This window comes from Pieris rapae, chromosome 21 (genome assembly GCF_905147795.1).
Source record: "Pieris rapae chromosome 21, ilPieRapa1.1, whole genome shotgun sequence".
Classification (NCBI taxonomy): domain Eukaryota; kingdom Metazoa; phylum Arthropoda; class Insecta; order Lepidoptera; family Pieridae; genus Pieris; species Pieris rapae.
In genome coordinates this window covers 8,072,004-8,094,833 of record NC_059529.1, presented here as the reverse complement: position 1 = coordinate 8,094,833, position 22,830 = coordinate 8,072,004, and the positions used below count along the sequence as shown (strand labels likewise).

Sequence of the window (22,830 nt, the reverse complement as noted above, 5' to 3'; positions counted from 1 at the left end):
AAAGCAAACAGCAACTTTTTCCTTCTCACGTCGGACACCATTTCGATTAAATTAATTGGATTTAATTAATAAATGAGATTTTAGGTGTAAAACCCTATTTATATGATTAATTATCTGTTGATAAAATATTACAGACATAGCGGACGGTGTTATCCAATCATTTTGTTAACGATAAAATGTGTATGATAGATAATTCGTGCTAGTGCTGAATTCAGAGAAAGTGAATCAGAATAATTTCTAAGAATATACGAAGTTTAAAAATTCATTACACTTTATATTAATTCTTAATTATTCTTCGTCTACTACTTTCAAACTACTTCTTGTGATTTCGAACCGGATGTAACGGAAAAAGCAACAGTAAAAAGAGACAGAAACATATATGGGAGAAAATGAGATAGGAGGCATTTTACAGTCCCATTTTACTATCGCTTTTTAATATTGGCGAATTTAAAACTTTTGTTATTTTAGTTTTTGACAAATATTAAATATATATATTATATTTGATTTATATTAAATTTATAAATGAAAATTTATCATTAATATATCCAGTTTTAAAGAAAAGTTTAATGCATTTAGATAGTGAAAAAAGTCTAATTTACATATGATTCATGATAAAAACTTTGTTTTTGAAGGTTTCACTTAAAATTATAATTCATTAAACATATAAAAAAGATATCCGAATTACTCTTCATTAATATAATACTCACAAATGATAGTAATCATGCCAACTGATTATTTTTGCTTCGAGGTATTAAGATAATGCAATCATTGTTAACAAGTGCAAATAAAAAAAAATTCAAACGTGTTTTAATTTAATTAAATCTGGTTCATTTTTTAAGTGATTTATTTCGTGGTTCAGAGACTCCAAGATTATTCAAAGATCATATGAAAGAAGAACTGCGGGATTAGTTATATAAATCGTTACTTACTATAAGAATACTAAAGGTTTGCAACGCACTTGCGAGCCTTCCGGAAATGTCCGCGGGCGGTGGTATCACTTAACCTTAGGTGATCCTCTTGCCCGTTTACCCCCTTTATAAAAAATATAGATTATCGAGTTTCCAGACACATTTGAGTAATTGCCGTAATTGTATAATTCATCTTTATACACATTTCAAAATGGAAAATTTTTTGCATTAATATTATACCTATCTATTAATTCAATAATTGTAAGATAAAAGGTCTTTGTGTGAATTCATCAATTTAAATCATTTAATTCTATATCTCTACATTAGGCCATTCGTGACAAATATGTTTTTAATTGAGCATTCTAATTTACTTCGACTACATAAGCTGTCAGACCGATAATAATATAAATTCATCATATTATGTTCTACAGTTAATTTTATAGTTAGATTTAGCCCTATACATTAAACCGTAGCGTGGGTATAGTAAGTTGACAGATAGAACGCATCTGTCATGGTCCTCCACACACCCACTGCCGACTAGATCAAGCAAGAAGAATGGATAAGGTAAATAAACAATATTTTAGTATAATTTGGAAAATAATCAAATATTTCGACTCCATACAAAACTATTTAAAAATAAAATAAAATAAATGAAATATATAAAATAATTGGATAAGCTGACTTATTACAAATTAACTTAATTAACACTAGCAATACTAGATATTGATTCCGGGAAAAATCTCGGAACTCTTTTTGCGTAAATATAAAACTATATTCGTTGCTTTTTAATATATGTTATAAAAGCGTTACTTAAGTCCAAATAATCACTAACTTATATATCATATAGATTTTTAAATAAATAGCTGAAATACGCATGTTTGTTTAGTAAATATAATAATATTCCTATTTCTTGATTGTTACATAATTATTTTAATGGTTTCATCAACTTAGGGAGCACCGCGTCCATTCTCTCGTATACGGTTGGCTAATGCGATAAAGAGAGATCTAATGGCGACAGAGCTGAACCCGGGAGAACGCCACTCATTTGCCAAATTGTCCCGGATTATAGAATTTTTTATCGCCCATTGCACTTACTTGATGCGGTTTATAGCTACGTTGGAACTACGAGTTTATTGTGTGCTTTTAACAATATTTTTCTATAATTACTTTGCCACAGCTGGCACTAAATTCTCATTGAGAAATCGATGTGTTCACGATACTTACTTGATTGTGATCGTATAATAGTCATGTTTTAAATGAAAAATATTCTTAATCCTGAGATAGTTTGTTTTGAGGAAGCTGTTATAAAAATGAAACTTTCATTTAGTTATCATCTATATTTTATTCAGATAAAAGCAATATAAAACTGATCAATCGAGCAAGACTGATGAAAAACTTACATGTATATTTAACACTTTTATTTCACTTAACACCTAAAAGCTGGTTTTTCCAAAGATGAAGTTACCTGCTGCATTGGGGTCTTCTGAGGTGAAGTATGCTTTCCATAGATCTTGGAATTCAGACCAGGATACATTTGCTTTGCCCTGTGACATTTTTCTGAAGGCAGCGAGGGCGTCATCCTTGCTTAGACCAAAGGACGCGTACACTGATGAGAACTCTTCGCCGTCAATTGCTCCATCTCCACTGGCGTCTTCCAGGTTGAAGATGAATTTACAGTAAAGGTTTTGCCACTCGAACGATCCAGAAGGATTCTTAGCGTACTCATCCCACATCGAGACCCATTCGTCTACTGATATTTCTCCGTCTTTGTCACTGTCAGCCCTTCCTTGTAGGGCGTCCCATATCTTCATCAATGAACTCTGAGTCTCCTTGTATTTAGCGTCACCGGGGGCCCAACCACGCAGCTTAGAAATATTCTCAACTGCTAGTTCAAAATCTTTTTTATCAATGGATCCACTTCCATTCCTGTCAAAGAAGGATGTGAAAACGTGGAGCAGCTTCTTCTTCCTGAAGTCGGACACCATTTTGGATGTTGTGTTATCTTGACTTTGTAATTAAGTGGTCCAGGATGTGAGAAGAAGGCTTTTATATGCCGAATTATTCCGCAAGATAATTGTTATCAAGATGCAAGCCTTGGGTGACGTAAACATCTCTTATCATAGTGATATCTACCTGCAATGCAGTAAATAATGATTCAATTTAGACAAAGATTGGAAATAGAGTAATTAAATAAATTAATCTAGAACTAATTAGTGAATTATTTAATTTGTAAAGAATTTGCAATTTTGCTATTTCACACGATTGTTAATTGTTGGCAGTTGTAGAGATATAGTAAGATAAGATGCTATTAAACTTAAAGGCAGACAGACGTATTACATGTATATATTGAAAGATATCAGATACTGTATAGATCTCTGTAATTAAAATACAGGCCAATTATAGATAAAAATATAAATTTAATTTAAGTTCTATGATAAACTGCTCTATGTTCAGTTTCGCTTTATTTACTCTATATCAAAATTGCATTAGCTGTGATAATAGAGACAGACAGTGTGCTAAACCTTGTTATAAATATTTGATAAACCTCGTTAAATTCAGACAAGTGATAATGACTAAAAAAACAGTTTATCTAACCATTTTTTTAATGTTTAAACTACTGTCATTACGATAACTGAAATACAGAGTAATATTCCAATACAACCATATTTCGAAAAATTTAACTTCCAATTTGTTTTTAAAGTAAATTTCTTGGTAATGTTTGTGTTCAACACAGAAATACGATTCCTATTTTATTTAATTACTATAAGTAATTCACTTTACATACATAACCAAAAACCGTTGCTATTTTAAATAAACAAGTTACATGTCATATAGACTATAGTTTATAATTTCGGCTGGTTTCACAAAAATCGTAGCAAGAGTAATTGGCCACCAAATTTCTGTAATGTTCTAAGCTCGAGTGATGTATAAATGCAAAATTCGCGTTTAATGTTAAATTGTTTAAAGAAATATATGTTTAAGCCCCACGCAAAAATCCCTCATATCAACAAAAAATATGTTTGAGATTATTTTTCTAAGAAGTCTTACAAGAAAGGACTCGAAGACGTGTAAGTAAAACAAAGGACAAATGTCGACATAAAAACGTTCTGCCTCGGGGCAACTAACAGTCCCTTAAGCTATGATATATTAAGAGAAACTGGTGTTGGACACGCAGGATCTAATGTTTACAATACTATATACTCTCGGTACATAGATCGTGTTTTTTATTAACATGATAAACTAAAATCCGGAAGACAAGAATCCCTGTAAGTTTTTTTGTTAAATTAGTCACTATTGATGGCAATTCGTATACTACTCTGATCGTAAAAAAATTGAGAAATTGTTTCAGCACAGAGGAATCAGTCACCTTCTGATTCCCGTGTAGACACAATCTGCAAATGAGGCTATCTGTCGCACCTAGGACAAAAAGATGTTTATTAAGGAGACAATGGCCCGTAATTGTCGCTATAATTGTGATGAGATTATTTCTGTGGAGGCTTAGAAGTCACTTTGTCATTAGCGGGTTAAGTGCTGGTAGAGCCATTTTGTACGTTGATGTTGGAGTTCTCCAGATCTTTGGTGAATCCAGGTCTTGAGAAAGGAGCTCTCCGATGCCTAATAGGTAGCTCTATGCATCGACAAAAGTTCAACAAATTGACAGAATCGGCATATCATAGAACCAACAATCGTCAATCACTGACCGCCAACTTGTCTCTAATATTTATATTATATATAAAAATAGCTAACATTAAACGATAAAATTGTTTATTAAACGGATGTGGATATATTCTACTATTTTTATTTGCGTCAATGTATTATCGTTATTATATTTTGATAATCCCATTTGTGCAGCTGATAAAATCATATTGATAATATATTTATGTTACTTAATTTGATTTTCTTTTCGTTTTACATTCAGTAACAATATTGTGTATATCATGAGCTTAATATTATATACTATATTTTATTTTTCTCGACATTAGCATTGGGACAAATAAATAAATTTTTGTCTTTGTTTGTAGGTTTATTAAAATATGTGTTCACTACATCGGCATGCCTAAATTGCAAGCCTAATAAGCGCAACACAACTTTCGCATTGAAGCTTTCAAATTAAGGAAATATGAAAGTAATACCGTGAAGGAGAAAGTCTAATGAAAGCTGAGCTTGTACAAACCATACAAGTTTGTCGGTACGCCTCGATATTGTGATCATTGTAACAAAAGACCTAACATACAACATCTCATACTTATATTTGTTATTTACTAGACTAGAATCCTGGATAAGAATTCGTCGAAATGATGAAATTTAATTCTTATGATCCACGATTATATTTTAATAACAGCTATTAGTTTCTTATTTGACTACAATTTTGTTACAAATTGCAATTTTGTCGCTCTTGATAACAATATTTGTATTATAAGATATCACGTTTAATAAAGATAAAAACACAACCAAATCTACAGTTGAAATTATATTATTTTATTGTTATTTCATTATAAATTATGTTTGCGGTTTTTATACTCAAAAGTCAAAACATACATTGAATTTCCCAATTTTTTATTCTTTTCACAATAATCATAATTAATATATTTTGCATACTATGAATTCGTATGAAAATGTTCTATTTAGTAAGGTTTATAGTAGATATTATAACAGAGTCACATCCAGACGAGTAGATCCTTAGGATATTATTTTTAATACTGCACAATGCAGGTAGTGCTACGCCGTGTAAGACGACCTCGTTACGCCGGCTAATCCATGACTGCGCCGACATATTACTCGTTTCCTTTATACTTTTTCAGATTGATTATCCAAGTAACGGATTTTGTATATTCCACACTATTTTAAGTGCCCAATGAATTAACTCTCTATGAAGAGATATTGTGACAGCGATAGATAGAAGATATTTAAAAAAAATTGTTAGTACGCATATGAAACAATGTTTGTTTCGCCAAGAATCGTACTTTTGATGAGACATAAAGAATTTATGTATTTGGAAATATCAAACAGAATCCTTGCGGTAATTAACTAAATACGAAATTATTTATTTTGTAATCCTACAGCAAACATAAATTATACTTATATAACAATAACTATTTTATATATTATAATTACATATAAGAAGGTTTTTAAAATTTACTAAAGGAAAAAAGTAATAATTAATACGGCTGTGTTGTATGAGGGGTGAAATATTAATTGAATAATTTATATTTTATTGCTAAAGTTGTCGTGTCGTGTGGTTATGGAAAATGTGAAGAAACTCGCGATACCGTCTCGGCCGCAATATTAACCGCAAAGCATGTGGGAACACATTGTTTACACTATTTATTACATAGTTTTACATACGGTGCAGATAATAATATTTATTACGACGAAAATGAAATATTTTTAATAAAATTCTCAATAAACATGTCATTTTAAAACACTTTTATTTTATTTTTAGTGCCCCACGTAAAATAAGGTACATTGTAGATTAAATTGTGTATCCAATTTTTTTCAAAATTTCAACTGAAAGTAAATTACTTTGGAATTGGAATTGGAATTCCCAAATATATAGATATTTTCTGAAAATATACTTAGCTTAAAAAGTTTCAAACTATTTTTAGAACATATCAACAGAATAAATGTGTTTTAAATCAACATTATTTATAATTCTGTTTGATATCATCTTATTAGGTACGTTCGTATGTCTAAAAACTTATGGATTTTGACAGATCACATACACTTCTTAGCCAGTAAGAGCGTCGCTGACATGGATTTTAGTTTTGCCAGTAAAAAAAACTACCATTATAATGGAATAATTTGAAATCATGAACGCATGCACGCATGCTTAACTTAACAATTTATTGAATTGTCTCAATAAAAAATGTACAGTATTATCTAGAAAATTCTGTTCTAGGCTTATACATATGTGTCAGCAAACTTAGGAACAACTAATATGATGTTTTGATACCTGTACTATTAATATAATATCGTTTAAAGATACCTAACAATCTTTAAAACCATTGTACTTAAATAATGAAAGTAATAAAAATAATTACATTTCACTTGATTTTTTATTATATCTTGGTGAATAGTAAATTTATTTATTGTACGCACCTAGAAATTTCATAAAATTTCATAATGACCACGGTAGTACCAATTTCAGCCGGCCAACAAGGAAGGTATGTGGGACTGAAAAGACTTGGGTAAAAAACAGCCTTTTTTAATTTTTGATAATTAATTTTAAAAAAATAGACGATTTCATTCCTTCCGACCAAATTTTTGTATTTAAGTGTTTGTCATTTTACGTTTTAAAGTCGCTAAAGGCACCGATGTCATTACTATTTTATAGCGATTTTAATGTGCAGAGTGCATAGCAAAGCAGAGTGCTTTTAAAAATACTTAAAACAGGAAGTAGTAAACGCAGGATCTGCGGATGCCTCCCTTCCCCCGTGATTACTGCGAGCACTTAGTTGCAATGCTTTAAAATATATACGTTCCGTTTCGCATTTGGGCAGACGCTGTACCTAATTAACTGTACAACATTTAGTTTGTTTCCTTGTTAAACCACAAACGTATTATACGGCCTTGTCAGTCAGGGAATATGGACTAGTAGGCCCAAGTCACTCGCTCCCAAGGATGATATCGCAGGAGAATGGCCCTGCTATTATAATCCATGCGAGTCGTTCGATAAACGCGAAGCGGTAATGCCGAGAGTGAACAGATATTAATCAAACTTAGGGCCTGTTTCACAATGTCCGGATAAGTTCCAAATAAGCTATTTATTACTTATTCGTAGGAAAAATTATATTTTTGCGTTTCACGACTGTCAGATAGCGCTATACGTCATAAAATTCGAAGTATCTTATTTGGAACTTTTATCTTTCGAATAATTTATGTGTTGCATAGCTATTTGACACTTTATCCATACATTGTGAAACAGGCCCTAACAGTTATTAAAAAAACTTTATTCTTGACAGAAATATGGTTCTCAAAAAAATTAGTAACTAGATTTCAATTATACCGTATAGCATGTTGCATTATAAAACATTTATTAAAAATGAAGTATTATTAATGTACATTGATTCAAACACAAGACGTTTAAAACCTTAAGTGAGGGTGAAATAACGATGCTACAGTGGCTACGATATTTCAGCAAGAATATTAGTCTAGCCTAAAATCGAGAACACACGAGAGTTCAAACCAAATTTTAGTTTCAATAAGTTTTAATCAATTGTCGTGCGAAAAAATCAAGCTTTTACTCAAATTCTTCGCAAATAAAAAATATTCTCCAGGGCTTGATATTCGGTAGTGAGTTGATCAATTGAAAAAAAAAACATTGTTGAGTGGCAATTTGATACCTAATCCCTAATGTTGACCATAAAACATTAGTAAAATCAGTGAATGCCAGTGAATCCTGCGCCTCTCACGATGGACCGCTTCCTCTTCAAATTCATAACCAGGCAATACCATACTAGCTGTGCTATGCTGGCTATAATTTAATGTAAAAGGTAAACGAATCTAAAATATTCAGCCAGAACCAAAATCATAGTCAATCCCAAACGTAAAGATATGATCCGACATCAAAGAATGAATGAAATAGTGCTGGTGAAGGTTTTGTGCTGGCAATCAGTTTCCACCGGGTTTGGTCCAGCGCTTCTGTTATTACGGTGTACTCGTTGTTGACGATGATACGTCTTTTGCTTCGAGCTATAGTTTTACTACGTGGTTACAATTATGTCGTAACACGACATAATTTGTTGCCATCATATAGTAGACAGCCGAGTCACAAACCTTTAAAATAAATGAGTTGATAGTGTTTTTTTATTAAATGAGCCTTTTGATACATAAGAACAAATCAATCTTCTAAATAGTAAAATTAAATATTTATATGTATTTAATGAACTATCACAGATCACTAATCTCTCTCCACTCTACATGTCTTTGATAATCCTCAACATGTTTTAATTAATACAATATTTTCCAAAACGATTATAAAGTCTCGATAAAAGCTCTCAGTAACTCAAAATTATAAATGTACACATCAGCGAATTTTCTTCAATAAATACGATTCAATTTAAAAATTATTAAGGAATTTATTACTATTATTACGTAATAACAACAGCCGTCAAAAGATTTACAAGGCATTTTCTTTTGCGAACTGTGGATTCGACTCCCAGTGGGGAAGAGATACGCTCTCCAACTATCCACTAAAAATGGGTATCCATGGGCTGCCATGACTAGCCTTTATGGGCATCCTCTAAATTCGTCGTGCTGTCTTTAAAGTTGTTAATATTCACCATGAATTTAGACAACTCACCTGATTTTCCACATTCGTAAAATTAAAAAAATATAAATTTGAAAAAAAAAACAAAATAATTTCTCAAAATATATTTCATTTATAATATAACTAAGACTTAATTAAGTATACACTGTTTATAATGTACATTCTGATACAGTCATTAGGATATAATACAATTATATTTTATTAAGTTATTTTACATACTTCAAAGATATAATTATTTCCATAACTTTAGCAAACACATCTTAATAAATATTGTAGGATGCAAAACATTATTCAAAAACATTAATATATTAATAAAATTTTAGAATCACTAAATAATATATTTTATTTAAAAAACAATTCATACAATTAGTGATCGTGAACAAACAATTTTGATAACTCTTAAAGCGCAAATCATTCAATAGTTTAACTTCCGTTTAGATCGTCACTGTAAGCAATTAAAATACTAGCTGAGATAATTCTAATAACGTGACACTCACAGTCAAGCCTTAAATTAACAATCAAGGCAAGAAAATCCTTAAGACTCCTTTGAAATGGAAAATCATTCGCGATCGGTGATTGAGATGAATTCAAAATATTCCAAAAAAGCTAAACTACCGCGATTGCTGGTCGGCCAAGGTCAGGAGCGTCTTAATAGCTGGAATGAAGCTGGCCACCAGAGCGAAGTCCACGTCTCCGGCCAGAGACATGATCGCACGCTGAGCGCCGTTCAGGTCTCCGCTTTGGACGCACTGCACGCACGAGTGGAGCGTCCCCAACGAACTTTCCGAGAGCTGAAACAGGTAATTTAATTAAACCTCTTTGTCTAATAGCCCACGTAGCAGCAGGAGATCAAATCTCCCCTTCGCTGAAAAGAGACTTTGTTTGCTTAAACATGATATTTGTGGACGAGTGGCAGCCATTCAACCTACTGACATCCTATTTGACAATTCTGTACTCGAGCAGACCCATCAAACTCAAAATGTCTTTATTTATAAACGAACATATGTAAAAGAGTCCACTTATAAACGTCATTTATTACTTGTTCGCAAGTCAAGGGCGTAGAGCGGGCAAGAAGAAGTGGCAAGAAATTTTTCGCTACTCTTTTTAATCGCTAGGTTTTAAGTCATACAAATTGTTTGAACTGGAGCAAATCAAGCTAGTTCAGTTGTAAAACGTTAAAAATTAACTATTTCCGAGTTTTTCTATGATGTTGCTGTAAAAAACATTGAAATCAGTTCAGTAGTTTTGTAGCAGGTCGTTTTATTTTTTTTATAAAAATAAACGTGAATTTGTTCCGTACCTTATTAAATCGTAGTAAGTCGTACAAATTCTCTAGCTTCTTCTGAATTTCTTGAAGTTTTCTCTTCGTAACCTGGAAAATAATTATTACAGAATATAGCGCATTTATTAGATACAGAGTTCGATTCCCGGCGGCACAATAATTAAAACGCTCTTAATAAGTAATTAATGGAATAGTCGGAGGCGTCTGCCCCATACCTCAAGTAACTTAATTTATTACATGAACTCTATGTATTTTTGTTATAATAAAATGCAATGATTTTTTATTATTTACTTATAGGTTTCCGTTCAGTTTTTAACCAATTAGGTTTAAATTTAAAAAAAAGTGCGTGCGTATTTATTACAAAGCCAAAAGCCCCAATAGACAATCTTGTACCAGTATAATATGATGACTCCATATATTTGTGTATCTATGTTCACACTGTATACGTGCTAATGATAATATAAATAAATAAAAAATCTGCGTTCAAGACTATGTGACGGAATTGCCTAAAGTTCTTATATGTAAACAACTACATGAATACATCAACCAACAGCTTGTATTTTTTGCTCCATCTCCCTTTCTCACTCTCTCTCAATCGATCTCAATCTCTCTCCCTTTTCATCAAAACCGCTACACATCTTCGTGACGTTTCATCAATTAAAAAATACAATCAAACGCTTACAAAAGTTCAAAACCATTAAAAACATATAATTATTAAGAACGAACCGAGCTAGTGGCATTGTTGGCGCAGTCATGTCTCAACTGCTCAAAAATTGTCTGCAAAATCTGATGCTGCTCCGGAATAGGGCCTTTCGGCACGGGAGCCTGCTGCACCGGCGCTGGACTTTCCGCCTGGAAATTTATATTTCAACTCTTGTAATAAAATAATATTCGTTTATATTTCAAGTAAGATATGTTTATAGTTTTTTTTTATAGTCCTAGATTTCATAATAAAATGACCCCAAATATGACTATTACTCCTCGCTTCACACATTTTGTTATGAATAACATGGTTGCCGGTAAGAATAATTTATAACTTCAAACTTTACGAACCCGTTGATATGCTTGCTGCTGATACTGATCTGAATACTGCTGAGGAAATTGCTGACCAGGAAACTGGCCCTGTTGCTGGAAAGGTTGTTGATTAAACTGTTGCTGCCCGGGTAACTGGTGTCCCGGATATTGTTGACTTGGAATTTGTTGTTGGCCAGGGAACTGTTGTTGACCCGGGAACTGTTGTTGACCTGGGAACTGTTGTTGACCCGGGAACGATTGTTGATCCGGGAATTGTTGATGACCCGGGAATTGCTGTTGACCCGGATACTGTGACGGATTGAGCGGGACATGCTGAGGTTGCTCAACGCCGAATAGCGGATGAGTGATTGGGGCCTGCTGTTGGACTTCTGGCTTTGGCTGAAAGAGGCAATCGAAAACAAGATTATTAGGTGGTTCTGTATTAATATGTTGATCGCATAACACCAAAAACAATTATAGAAACGATCGTGTCTGTTGTATATTTTTTTTACAAATGAAGTCATAAATAGATATGATTGAAAACACAACTGAATGAAAAACCACGCCCCACCAACCATATCAAGCTTCAATAAAACTCCTGAAACCGGTAAAACCATGCTCACAACTGTCTCTGAAGATCATGCTCGATTTGTTAAACAAACTGACAAATAAAGTTATGGAAGAACTAAAACTTCTAAAAAATCGTTCAGTTCGTCCGTCTGTGCGATACCTCGTGGCGAGCGTGGCTAATAATGTGGCTCCAGTGCCTGGTGCCCGCGTGTAATGGTGACATGTCTTGGTCACATTGCTGTATTGATTAAATAAATACATGAACATAATATTACACATAATTAATCTCAATAAAACTCCCGTTTACCTTAGGCTTAGAGGTCATGACGGGCGGGTCGTTCCATCCGGGGGCGACCGGTTTGGAGGGGACGGGGGCAGCGGCGGGTTTGACCCCCTGCGAGCCGTAGTAGCCATTCGTTTGACCCGGTCGATTCACTTGATTCGAGGGGTTCGGATTTGGATTGAGCGGAATGGATGGATTTAATTGATTGGACTGGTTCAATGGCACATTTGGGTTCAAGGGTGGGTTCATAGGATTGGGCTGGTTGATGGGGGTGAAGTTATGTGAAGGGACACTGGCGGAATTATATTGGTCGGGAATTGGACTATTGTAACCGAATTGCGGTTGAGCCGTCACCGCGTTGTTGAAGCCATATTGACTGTAAAGAGGGGCAGATTGCACCGACGGGTCCACTTTGTATTTGGAGCGAGATGTTATACCTGAAATCACAATATTTTTAATAAATGGCATCTATGCAACAAAGGGAGCTAAATAATGTTTTGAATACGAAAATATAAGGTATTATTTCTTCCAGATAAGAGGAATAACAATGGCCGTATTTGTCACTGTCAATAATTTTACAAAATTAATTCCTGCTTGAAGTTAATAATATTTGTATATTATTAAAGGCGTACCAGGCTGAGGTCCCACGCTTCCAGGGCGCGAGTGCTGCAAAGGAGGCGCCACTTGCGCAGGCGCAGCTGGCACTGGCGCGTTCCACGGGTTGGATGCTCTTTGCCACTGCTCTTCCGGCTTCGATGCTATAAGGGTTTACAGAAAATAATATATAATAAAAAGCGTTGAAGTAAATGTCATGATAATTTTTTTATGATTTGCTTCATCAAACGAGCTAGTATTAAAAGACAAACAACCATAAGTACACAGCCGGGATTCGAACCTCAGATGTCTTTCGAGAGACGCTCAAACTATTATTACCAATTAAAAATGGTAAAAAAAGAAAAATTGTTAAACTCACGTAGCGCCGCATTGTTGGGCAAAAAGGTGTTCGGCTGAGGTTTCTGCGAGTGTTCGCTCGCCGTCCGACTCCTGCCCGCGAACTGTTGCTGCGGGTGTTGCTGAAATGGACGTACCTTCATGAGACTGAATTCTCTTGTTAAAGAAGAGTACAATAAAGAACTATTCAAATCGGCGGGTTGCACTCCGGGAGAAGTGAAAACGTGAATATTAACGTTATGCATTTATGATATTTTTGAATGGTTAGGCAATAATTTTACACGAATTGCTATTATTATCAGTATACTAAAAGTACCATAATTTATGTGGTAGAATACAATATTTATTTATTGAACTATCTTACACAAACATAACAATTTATATAACATTAAATACGCGCCGGCTGTCTGCTCTCCATCCGTCTTACGAATTTTCGATCAGGTGGTGTCCTGACGCGAGTTTAACTTTTTTTTAACATTTTGGATACTTTCTTAGATTCATAATTCCTTCTAGAGCTTCCGAAACTTTTTTAGGCTACATCCTGGATGTCTTCTTTGCCGATGAGTAGTGATGTCTACCCATTCAATTTTAATGACGTGGAATAAGTCATACCTGTATCATGTATTCCATACTAAACATATTTTATTTCTATTTCTTTAGGATAAATAAACTTAGTATCAAACTACCGAGTTCGTAAAAAATGGTCTACAGCTTACAAGAGGTTCGACACCCATGATAGCACATTTGTTCTGAGTAATAAAAAAATAATCACATCCACATATATTAATACATATAGACATTACCTGCGCAAATCTGTTCTGTGCCAACCCTAGCGCGGTGGCGAGTCGGTCGTACATTTCCGAAGGAGATCCCTGGAGAGCGGTGAGAGCGCTTTGGAGGCACCCCTGAGAGGCCAATCGCCCCGCGTACTCCGTCAGAATACTGGTCAAGCTGCCTCCGTCCTGAAAAAAAACACAGTTGTGGAGACATAACGACTTGGGATAATAATAAATTAAGAATAAATATATTAATAATAATAATAAGGCGAAATCAGAAGCGCTACTTTTTTAGGTCTGCGCCTCAGATTTATGAATCTGCTTCGTGATCATTTGTCAATCGAATAGGCAAGTAGGTGATCAGCTTCCGTCGACTTTTTGGATCTAAGGGAAGTCGGTTTCCTCAGAATGCTTTCTTTCACGAAAGTAATTTTAAATGTGCACAATCACACGGGTGAGGGTCGTACCACTAAGCTAACACAGAATTACTAAAAATTCAGCAATAAACACTTTAGAAAAATAGTTTGGTTTTAAGATATGAAGGCAAAGTATAATTTTAAGTAAAGTTCAAATAGAAACAGAACTGACCTGCACTGGTCTTCCGCGCGTTTCCGCAGCGGTTTTTAGTAACAGGGCGAGTTGGGCTCGCCTCGTCAACTCTGCTATATCGTTGACGTCGCGTTTCTCGCGCGATAACCGCGCGGCTAACGCGTCTCCGGCCGCACTGACGACGTAGCAGAGCTGGGCCGCTTTTTTGTAGTTGACGTCCGATTCCTCAGATAACTTATCACCTAATAATTCTGTAACATGAGAGAAAAACCCTTTGTTAGACTGGAACCGCTGCGTTTTATGTTGTAAGTTAATATATATAAATTACGCGTCACGTTGGTTGTCCGCTATGAATTTCTAAAGTATTAAACTGAACTGAAGATAGGATAGCTTACTTTCCAGCCAAAATTATTTACATCAATAATTATATAGTTTGGGTGTCGGATATAAAGTGATACTCGGGACGCCGCAAGTACGTTACCGGCTTTTTAGGAATCAATTAGCATTCCTCCGAAAGCCCTCAATCAAACATCTCACCGCAGTAGTGCGGCAGGACATCGGTGTCTGCGTGGGTGACGAGGGTGGCCAAGACGTCTTTCCAGCTCTCGGGAGCCGAACTTCGCACGAGCCCCTCCCACTTGCTGCGCAGAAGACTTCCGCTGATCAGTGACACTGGGTCTGATGCGTTGGCGTTCAAATGGTATCGCTGTACTTTGTAGACCAGCTCTTGGCTGTCTGAAAATATATGCAGTATTTAACTTCAGCTCTCGTCGCCAGTCTTCCAGACGTCGACGAATGTAATGTTTTTGAAGTGAAACTTCTTCAGGCGCAAGAGGGGACATTTTACGTCACGGAGGTGTGCAGCGTTTTTGTTGAAGGGAGAGAACGATTGAGATCGAATTGAGAGACAGTGAGAAAGGAAGATGGAGAAAAAATACACGCTGCTGGCTGATGTATTCGTTTAGTAGAACTTTAGATAGAGATGTTCTAGTGCAGTAAACGCAGATTTTTATGTATTTATATTATCATTAGCATGTAAACAACGTGTAAACGGTGTGAATATAGATATACAAATATATGGAGTGGTCATATACTTGCACATGATCTTCTATTGGGGCTTTTACCTAAGTAATAATTAATTCACAAAGAAGTTTCACTTCTGACATGTGTACATACTTTGTCCGCACAACCTTTTTCTTAAAATTAACAATTCTCTAAGAAAAATATACCTAATTATTTATTCAAAACCTTAAAATAACTTCTGACTGAATTAGTGATTCACAAATACGCAAAAATCAAATATTGATCACAAATAATGGTATTCATACCCAGAGAAGCGATAATAAGCGCATCGGCCACTCTCTTCGCGTCGAGACAGAGTTCCACGGCCTCTTCCAAGTTTCCGCAGACCAGAGCTCGACAAATCAAACTCGTTGATTCTGAAATCATTTTTAGACTGTAATATTGTTGGAATTCGACAATATTAGGGGATTATAACCACAATTTTCTCGATTTTTTTATATTTTTATCAATTAATTCCGTCAATGTATAATTTGTTCGTTTCACAATATTTTTTCTCTGTAACATACACTGCATTTACAATTAATTTGTAATAAATAATTCAAATTTATCTGCTCTAAGACATTACCTTCTCCTTTCGGGATGACGACATCTGTGGCAGTGGATTCTAGATCGAGGTTCGCGAGTTTCCTTTCGATGAGGGTTTGAGCTTCCTGAAAAGCCGAGACGATTATGAAATACATTTAACACGAAACAAAGCTAAAACGATTTTACACTACGGCCTCTATTGCAGAAACTAGTTGTCGATATGCAAAAGCTAATTACCGATATACTTACCGAGAGATCGGTGCTGGTGTCGGTCGAAAGTTCAGCCTCCGTCTCCGTGGACTCGCCCTGAGAGCGACGGACAGACAGAATAGCCCTCGGTTACACATAGCGACATTAGCCACAAACAGCCCACATTTCTTACATTACTTACACGAAACAGGCTTTAGCGGGATAACTTTTGAAATAAATGTTAGGCTGTAGAGGATGCCCACCAGAAACCTGGGATGATGGAATTAAGGAGATAGCGGGGAAGGGTTGGCAAATGCTGGCGAGGATGAGAGATAAAGAAATCTTCACTTCGTCGAGTTCGTTCACAACAAAACAGGTTTTGTTAAACATTGATGGACTTAATGTAAATCAGGATTATGCAATATTCGAATAAGGCTATGTTTATATTATGTTTTGCCAATTTTTAAACACCTTTATGGTGTTTAAAAATTGGCAAAAATCACGAATGTGGAGAGAGAAACTTGAAAGAATGACGAAATAATTAATTTGATTGTGATTGGAATTCCTCCAATCACAGACTAGCGACACCTATATTTCCGTTTCACCAATAACAATCTAACGAGGTATCGTTTTGTCTTTGGGCCATTTAATGTTTTTTTTTCTATCACTCTCACAAAGATATTGAAAATATATCGAATGCTTTTGACAATGTCATATGAATTTAGTGGCCATCGATTTTTCAATCTTCGAATAAATAGCATAATAATAAAGCGCATAAAAGTTTTCTTGATTTCCCTAACTATTAATAAGCGGAAAAATATCGAATATATTAATTAAAAGCTGGCAATCACGATACATATACACATTAAATTGAATATTTGTAAACTTACTCGGCTCAAAAAGGCTGTGTCGTTTTGGATGTGTCCAGCGTTTTGACTTTTGAACTTCGCTGGGATTTCGTCTTGCTTGTAACCTTGAACGTAATTTTTATTATACATCATTTTGCGTAATTCAAAGTAACGTGCCTATCGCAATAGACGAACATTAAATAAAAGTTTCATTGTTTGAATTCTTCGATAAGGTAATATTTCCATTTAAGTACTTACAAATATTTAACTTCAATTAAAAATAACGATAAATCAAATTTCTATTCACACCAGATCAACTCTCTTTTCACCCAAGTATATTTTTGGCAATTTTCACTCGCGTCACATTATTATTTCACCAACTAACTTTGTCCTGATAAATCCTTATCAAATAGTTTCTCGATGTTCCAGTTATCAAATCAAAGATGTCGAGAGTGGAAAGTACTCACCGAGCAAGTTAAGCACTTCAGTGCGGAAAGAAGGAAGGAAGTTGGCTCGAAGGAAGAACCATGTGTACCGCTCGTGCTGATCGGAAGACGCGTCTCCTTGCTCGCGGCAGTACCTGGAGTCATTAACATGGGTCAATAAGGACTACATTATGACGTCTTTTTAAAATTCCAGTTAAGTTTTAAATGTTTTCTTTTCATTTATTGTTTTCTATAAATATAAATGTTTGTATTAAGTGTAAACGAACTCTGCGAGCCTGTTGGCAGCCTGTGGTTCCCGGCTAAGTGTGAGAGCTAAAACTTGTTCCAGCGACACCGATTTCTCCACCAACTCCGGCTCACTCACAACCTGCAATTCATAAAAAAGGATGGTAAAGACATTTTGTCAAACATAAAAACAGACAAAAATAATTAATGGCAAAAAGCATACCTGACTGATTTGCACCAATCTCCTACCCTCTTCGCTTTGTGGACACTTGTCAAACGTCACCAGTTTTCCGCCAAACTAAAAAAAAAATACTTAGTAATATTTTGTTGGTTTCACAATTATATACGATTTGAAATTTCTTTAAATGCAACTTAATTTAAATGAAGTGAAACTGTGAGAAATAAACTCACGGCAAACTTGGCGGCGCTGGGCCTCTTGAGCCAAGCGGGCGGCTGCTTCGGCAGAGGGTTGGGCGCCGAGGCGGGCTCCGCCCTGGACACGGCCGGGAGTGCCGCGAACGAGTCCGCGCCCCCGAACGACTCCATTATGTTGCTGGCCGTGTGAAGACTTTGCTGAGGGGTTCCAAAGTTCTTTGAGTGATAGGATTAGAAGGTGAGAGCCATCTTGATACAGAAGGTAACATTCAATTCAATTAAAGAATGAAGCTACACAGTACTCTTTCTATACTTTTAAGTTCATCGTTAAGGCCAGGCTTGTCAATATGGAAAATAAAGTGTCATTGAAGCAATCTGTATATTAAAGGACTTTTAAAATCGTTATGGATTAAATACCCATGAATAATAAATAAGTTAATGTAAAAATCCATATATTATATCCAGTATATATTTGTATACGTTTTTCTTGTGACAAAAAACCGAATTAGTCAAATACTAATAATCTCTATCTATCTAACGTAAAAAAGGAATAGGATCCTTTTTTACTTTAAATTGTTTGTTTATGGGATGTCATAGGAACTGGTAGGACGCCATATTGCCTAGAGAAAGAAATAGTTAAAAGTGAATAGTGCAAGCCAATAGAGGCAGGTCTCACCCGATCAGGCCTGGAGCCCCCCAGCAACGAGTGTACGGCCACGTGCTCCGCCGCCGCAGCCGCAAACACGCCCGCAGTGCGGCCACTCCACGACACGTCGTTCACCCACTGGCCTTGCTGACACACTTCCACCACCAGTTCTCCACCCTGCCGATTGATCGCAGAGGAGGAAAACAATTACTCTCGGTTAAGCACTATCCTAGCACGAAGTGCTGTGTTAGTGTCTCGGGGTGCCGGCCCGTAATAACAATTTTATAAAACATTAAATTAATGTAATTTTATGATTTTGTTTTTTTTTTCTAAATTGGATTACTTGGTTTGCGATAAAATACATCGTGTGAATTTCAAAACCATATTCTATATACATTTTCGTCATAAAATGAATTCAATATGTCAAAAATTGGCTATCTAATATGAAATTATTTTAATCGTGTTTCGATCTTTCAAAATAGACACAAACTACTCAACTCCGCCATATAGGTAGTTTTTACCATTTGCCCCACTTTAAGAAACGATTAAAAAAAACGGAAAGTAACAATGTACTATTTTGAAGTTTGGCGACCGGATAGGTTCTTAAGAAGACTTGAGGGACGCCCATTATGAGTGCTAACTTACCGGTTTGGTGTTATTAGGATTCCAACATAGCAGTCGGCCGTCCTTTCCGGCACTCAGAAGTAGGTCAGGATCGTGGGGACTCCAGGATAGACCCAAAATTCCCTTGCTGTGTCCTTCCAGGGTTACCAACGGAGATGCTGCTAACCTGCACGGAGAATGTTTTTTCATATTAAACTTATTTACACAAAAACTGCGAGTCGGGAAAAAAGGAAAAGGATTGGTAGCAGTAACTTTGTTTCTTCGAAATAGATATTTTAATATTCAATCAGTGGAACTATATTTCATTAGGAAATTGCTCAAAAACTTTTAAACTTATATGTCTAATGTTTTTTTTCTAATTACATTTTTTTTTACTTTTCCACTATTTATAACAAAACATTATCATAACTCCCAATTACTTCTAAAAGTTTTTTCATTCAGTTCCAGTTCAAGTCAAAGGTGCAAAAAATGCAAATATAGAAACGAATTTCAATAAATTCCTGGGAAACTGTTAATTTGGCATCTCACCGCAGATCCCAAAGCTGTATGACCGGCAGCAAATCGTCCTCCGAAGCGATACAGAGCTGAGTGGCCACAGCCGGATGCCAGCACACGCTGCGCCAACGGGTGCGGGACTGCGCGTCACTAATATTGGTCAAAAGTAACATATTTTATTTCCTATATTCAATAATAAAAACTAACTTAAATAACACAAAATTAACCTTAATAAATAATTTAAATCATATCTATAAAAATAAAATTATTTTGTCAGTTATGAATCATAGCCATAAATACTTACTAAACAACTCACCTCAATTTCATAATAGGTTCATTCTTCCTCAAGTCCCATACAAGGCACCTTGTAGCAAATGTGGAGCCCAATATGTGTTGCACCTGAAGAAATCATCATTGTACAAAATAGCAATACATGTAATTCTGCAAACACATACATGACATTATATATTTAAAGAAGACACTAATAAACACAGTCAATATGCTGACACAAATAAACTTTTTATGCAGGAACGGTACAGCAAACATATTTATAGAATCCAATATAATAATACTATCTAATACATCTAATAAATATCCATAGGATAATACCGAATCTTCAAAACATTCACCTGCTGATTCCACGCTAGCCCCTGTACATGTTCAAAGGGCTGACTTCGATTTCCTGGTGCCATTGGCTGGCTAGTGTTGTTTAGATCCCATATAAATATTTCACTGTCAGATGCTCCTGATGCTAATAAATTCTTTTGATATGGATTAACATCCAATGCAGATACATTGCCTGAAAAGAACATGTTATTTAAAATATTTTAAAGGTAAGGAAGTAAGCTGTGCTTGTCAGTAATTTAGGAGGAAAGTTCTAAATTCTAATAGTAACTTTGTCATTAAATACTTGGGGACAACAAATAAAATTTAATTAGGCTTTAAAAAACTGTAGGCCTTATTCAAGATAAATGTTATTAAATTACAGGTAATTTTTTTTATTATTTTATTATCAGTAATGGAGCATATGCGAAGAAGTAACAGTAGCATAAACAATAAACATAATATTTATATATCTTAAAAATTTATAACTAAGAGATAACTTATCAGTTGCAGCTAACCGTAACAACTGTCCGCAGCTATTATTATACAATTAATTAGTAACAATAAAGGGGCCGCTATTATACTGGTTTAAAAAATATTAATAAATATATCATTATAGATAATGTTACATTGAGTCATGAAATTAGGCCATAGGATAGTAAAGGTGTTACTGTCATGTTATAACATGTGGCAGTATGCCAAACATAAATTTACTGATTTATTTAATTGGATCACTGAAAAAATATAGTTTATTAGTTGAAAATTATTAAATTAAAATTGTATATTATTTAGTATATTATTCATACAGTTCATATAATTAATGAATTAATTTATAAATGGAGTTACCGCACAATGGACAGATGGGTCTTAGTGGGGAAACTGACTCCACAAACCATTACATTGAGTAAGAAAGTCAATAGTTTTAAAGGCTTTGAGACTAAGTAGAATCTCAAAAAAAAATATTTACCATTATGTTTATTGCTGCTTCCAACAAGTGCATCAGGTGAACTATTGAGAACTTTCTCGGTATTATAGAATTGAAGCAAGCCTCCATCGCTGCCACCAACTATTGTTCCCGCTCCTGACCACACTATCTTCTGAAACCTTAACAATAAGTCATAGTTATTACTATGTCACTTTCAAATGAAAAAGTTTATATTAACACATAATTACATTTTACACATAACTTTACATTTTAAGTACTTTTCAGTAGCCATTGTCTACATTTTATGTTGCTAATTAAGAAACAAGTTTCCTAAGGAGCATACTGGGTTACACAGCTACACTTCATGTTAATTCAAATCATTAAATTACTTACCACCTAATATAATTTTTAAGCAATGTTAAGGTTTCAGTTACATTAAGTAAATATAAATATCACTATTTACTGTGATATATATTTAAAAGGAATCGGCTAAACTTTCCAATATGAAGTAATAAATATTATTTGCTATTAATATGTTGTATTTTTTAAGTCTTAAGATCACTCACTTGTGCTGTGTTTGCAAGCTGGCCTTAAGCTCTAAATCTAATCCTAGGTCTTCTAAATTTAAAGAATAAAGTTCTAATGAGGAATTGGAGCTGAAATTGGCATCGACTTGCTGAGCCGCGGAGCCGGCAGCCAGCATCGACGGATATTGCTCCGCTGGCGACCAGCTCACGTTGACCGTCTTCTTTAATTCTTTCAGCTTCATGTTAAGGCACCAACTCTACTATAAAAGGCACCAAATTTTGTAAAACCCTGATTTCAATAAAATAACAACAAAATTATGTCACAGGTATTCTTGAAGTGTATCACAACTTAACAACACTAATGGTGAGATTTCGTAACTTAGATAGGTCTTATTTATTGTATATTGTATCTTATATTAACAATTTCATTTAATATGTCTGAAAAAGTATTTATTTACCATAAAAACACCAAGTTGGCACTTCCAACGTGGCTGACGTAAAGCAATACAAATTACAAAATTTAAATTAGCCGAATGACAGTTTACTCATTTGTTCAAAAATATACATGACACTGACAATAACACAAACCCGACGATTACTACGTCATACATTCGAGATAGAATAGTTACATAAAGTTATAGTTAAGATTTTTATCTCTTATTGAATTTTCGGCGCTTTAAGCATTCCTAAAGCACTATCGTTTTTTTTAAATTAGCC

The 22,830-nt window shown here is 34.8% G+C and overlaps 2 protein-coding genes across 3 annotated transcripts; both read right to left on the bottom strand.

Annotated features, from left to right (window-relative positions):
- Positions 1-2,230: 2,230 nt before the first annotated feature.
- LOC110993935 (sarcoplasmic calcium-binding proteins I, III, and IV) lies at positions 2,231-2,945 on the bottom strand. Its single transcript, XM_022260363.2, has one exon. The coding sequence runs from the start codon at positions 2,891-2,893 to the stop codon at positions 2,342-2,344; it is 552 nt and encodes a 183-aa protein (XP_022116055.1). The 5' UTR covers positions 2,894-2,945; the 3' UTR covers positions 2,231-2,341.
- A 6,321-nt stretch (positions 2,946-9,266) lies between these two features.
- On the bottom strand, positions 9,267-22,637 carry LOC110993933 (protein transport protein Sec31A). Of its 2 annotated transcripts, XM_022260360.2 has the most exons (26): positions 22,572-22,637; positions 22,153-22,373; positions 21,629-21,765; positions 20,688-20,857; positions 20,375-20,457; positions 20,092-20,208; positions 19,585-19,729; positions 18,970-19,116; positions 18,330-18,491; positions 18,142-18,216; positions 17,960-18,060; positions 17,715-17,827; positions 17,290-17,372; positions 16,460-16,516; positions 16,251-16,335; positions 15,931-16,041; positions 15,140-15,337; positions 14,642-14,853; positions 14,081-14,239; positions 13,300-13,399; positions 12,959-13,084; positions 12,351-12,763; positions 11,513-11,872; positions 11,186-11,311; positions 10,478-10,549; positions 9,267-9,968 (listed from the first exon to the last, which is right to left on the bottom strand). In XM_022260360.2, exons 2-26 carry the CDS (start codon positions 22,353-22,355, stop codon positions 9,789-9,791), a joined length of 3,735 nt encoding a protein of 1,244 aa, XP_022116052.2. In that variant the 5' UTR covers positions 22,356-22,373; positions 22,572-22,637; the 3' UTR covers positions 9,267-9,788. The 2 variants fall into 2 exon arrangements, with proteins under 2 accessions (XP_022116052.2, XP_022116053.2); XM_022260361.2 differs by lacking the exons at positions 16,460-16,516; positions 22,572-22,637 and having other exon boundaries at positions 22,153-22,549.
- Positions 22,638-22,830: the final 193 nt, after the last annotated feature.

Bases quoted from the DNA above. Each gene is read 5' to 3' on its own strand.
- LOC110993935 (XM_022260363.2), bottom strand. From the start codon at position 2,893: ATGGTGTCCGACTTCAGGAAGAAGAAGCTGCTCCACGTTTTCACATCC.
- LOC110993933 (XM_022260360.2), bottom strand. From the start codon at position 22,355: ATGAAGCTGAAAGAATTAAAGAAGACGGTCAACGTGAGCTGGTCGCCA. The intron at 16,336-16,459 runs GTAAGTATATCG...TCGGCTTTTCAG, and splicing joins ACACCAGCACCGATCTCTCG to GAAGCTCAAACCCTCATCGA. The intron at 10,550-11,185 runs GTTCGTTCTTAA...ATTATTTTCCAG, and splicing joins CCAACAATGCCACTAGCTCG to GTTACGAAGAGAAAACTTCA.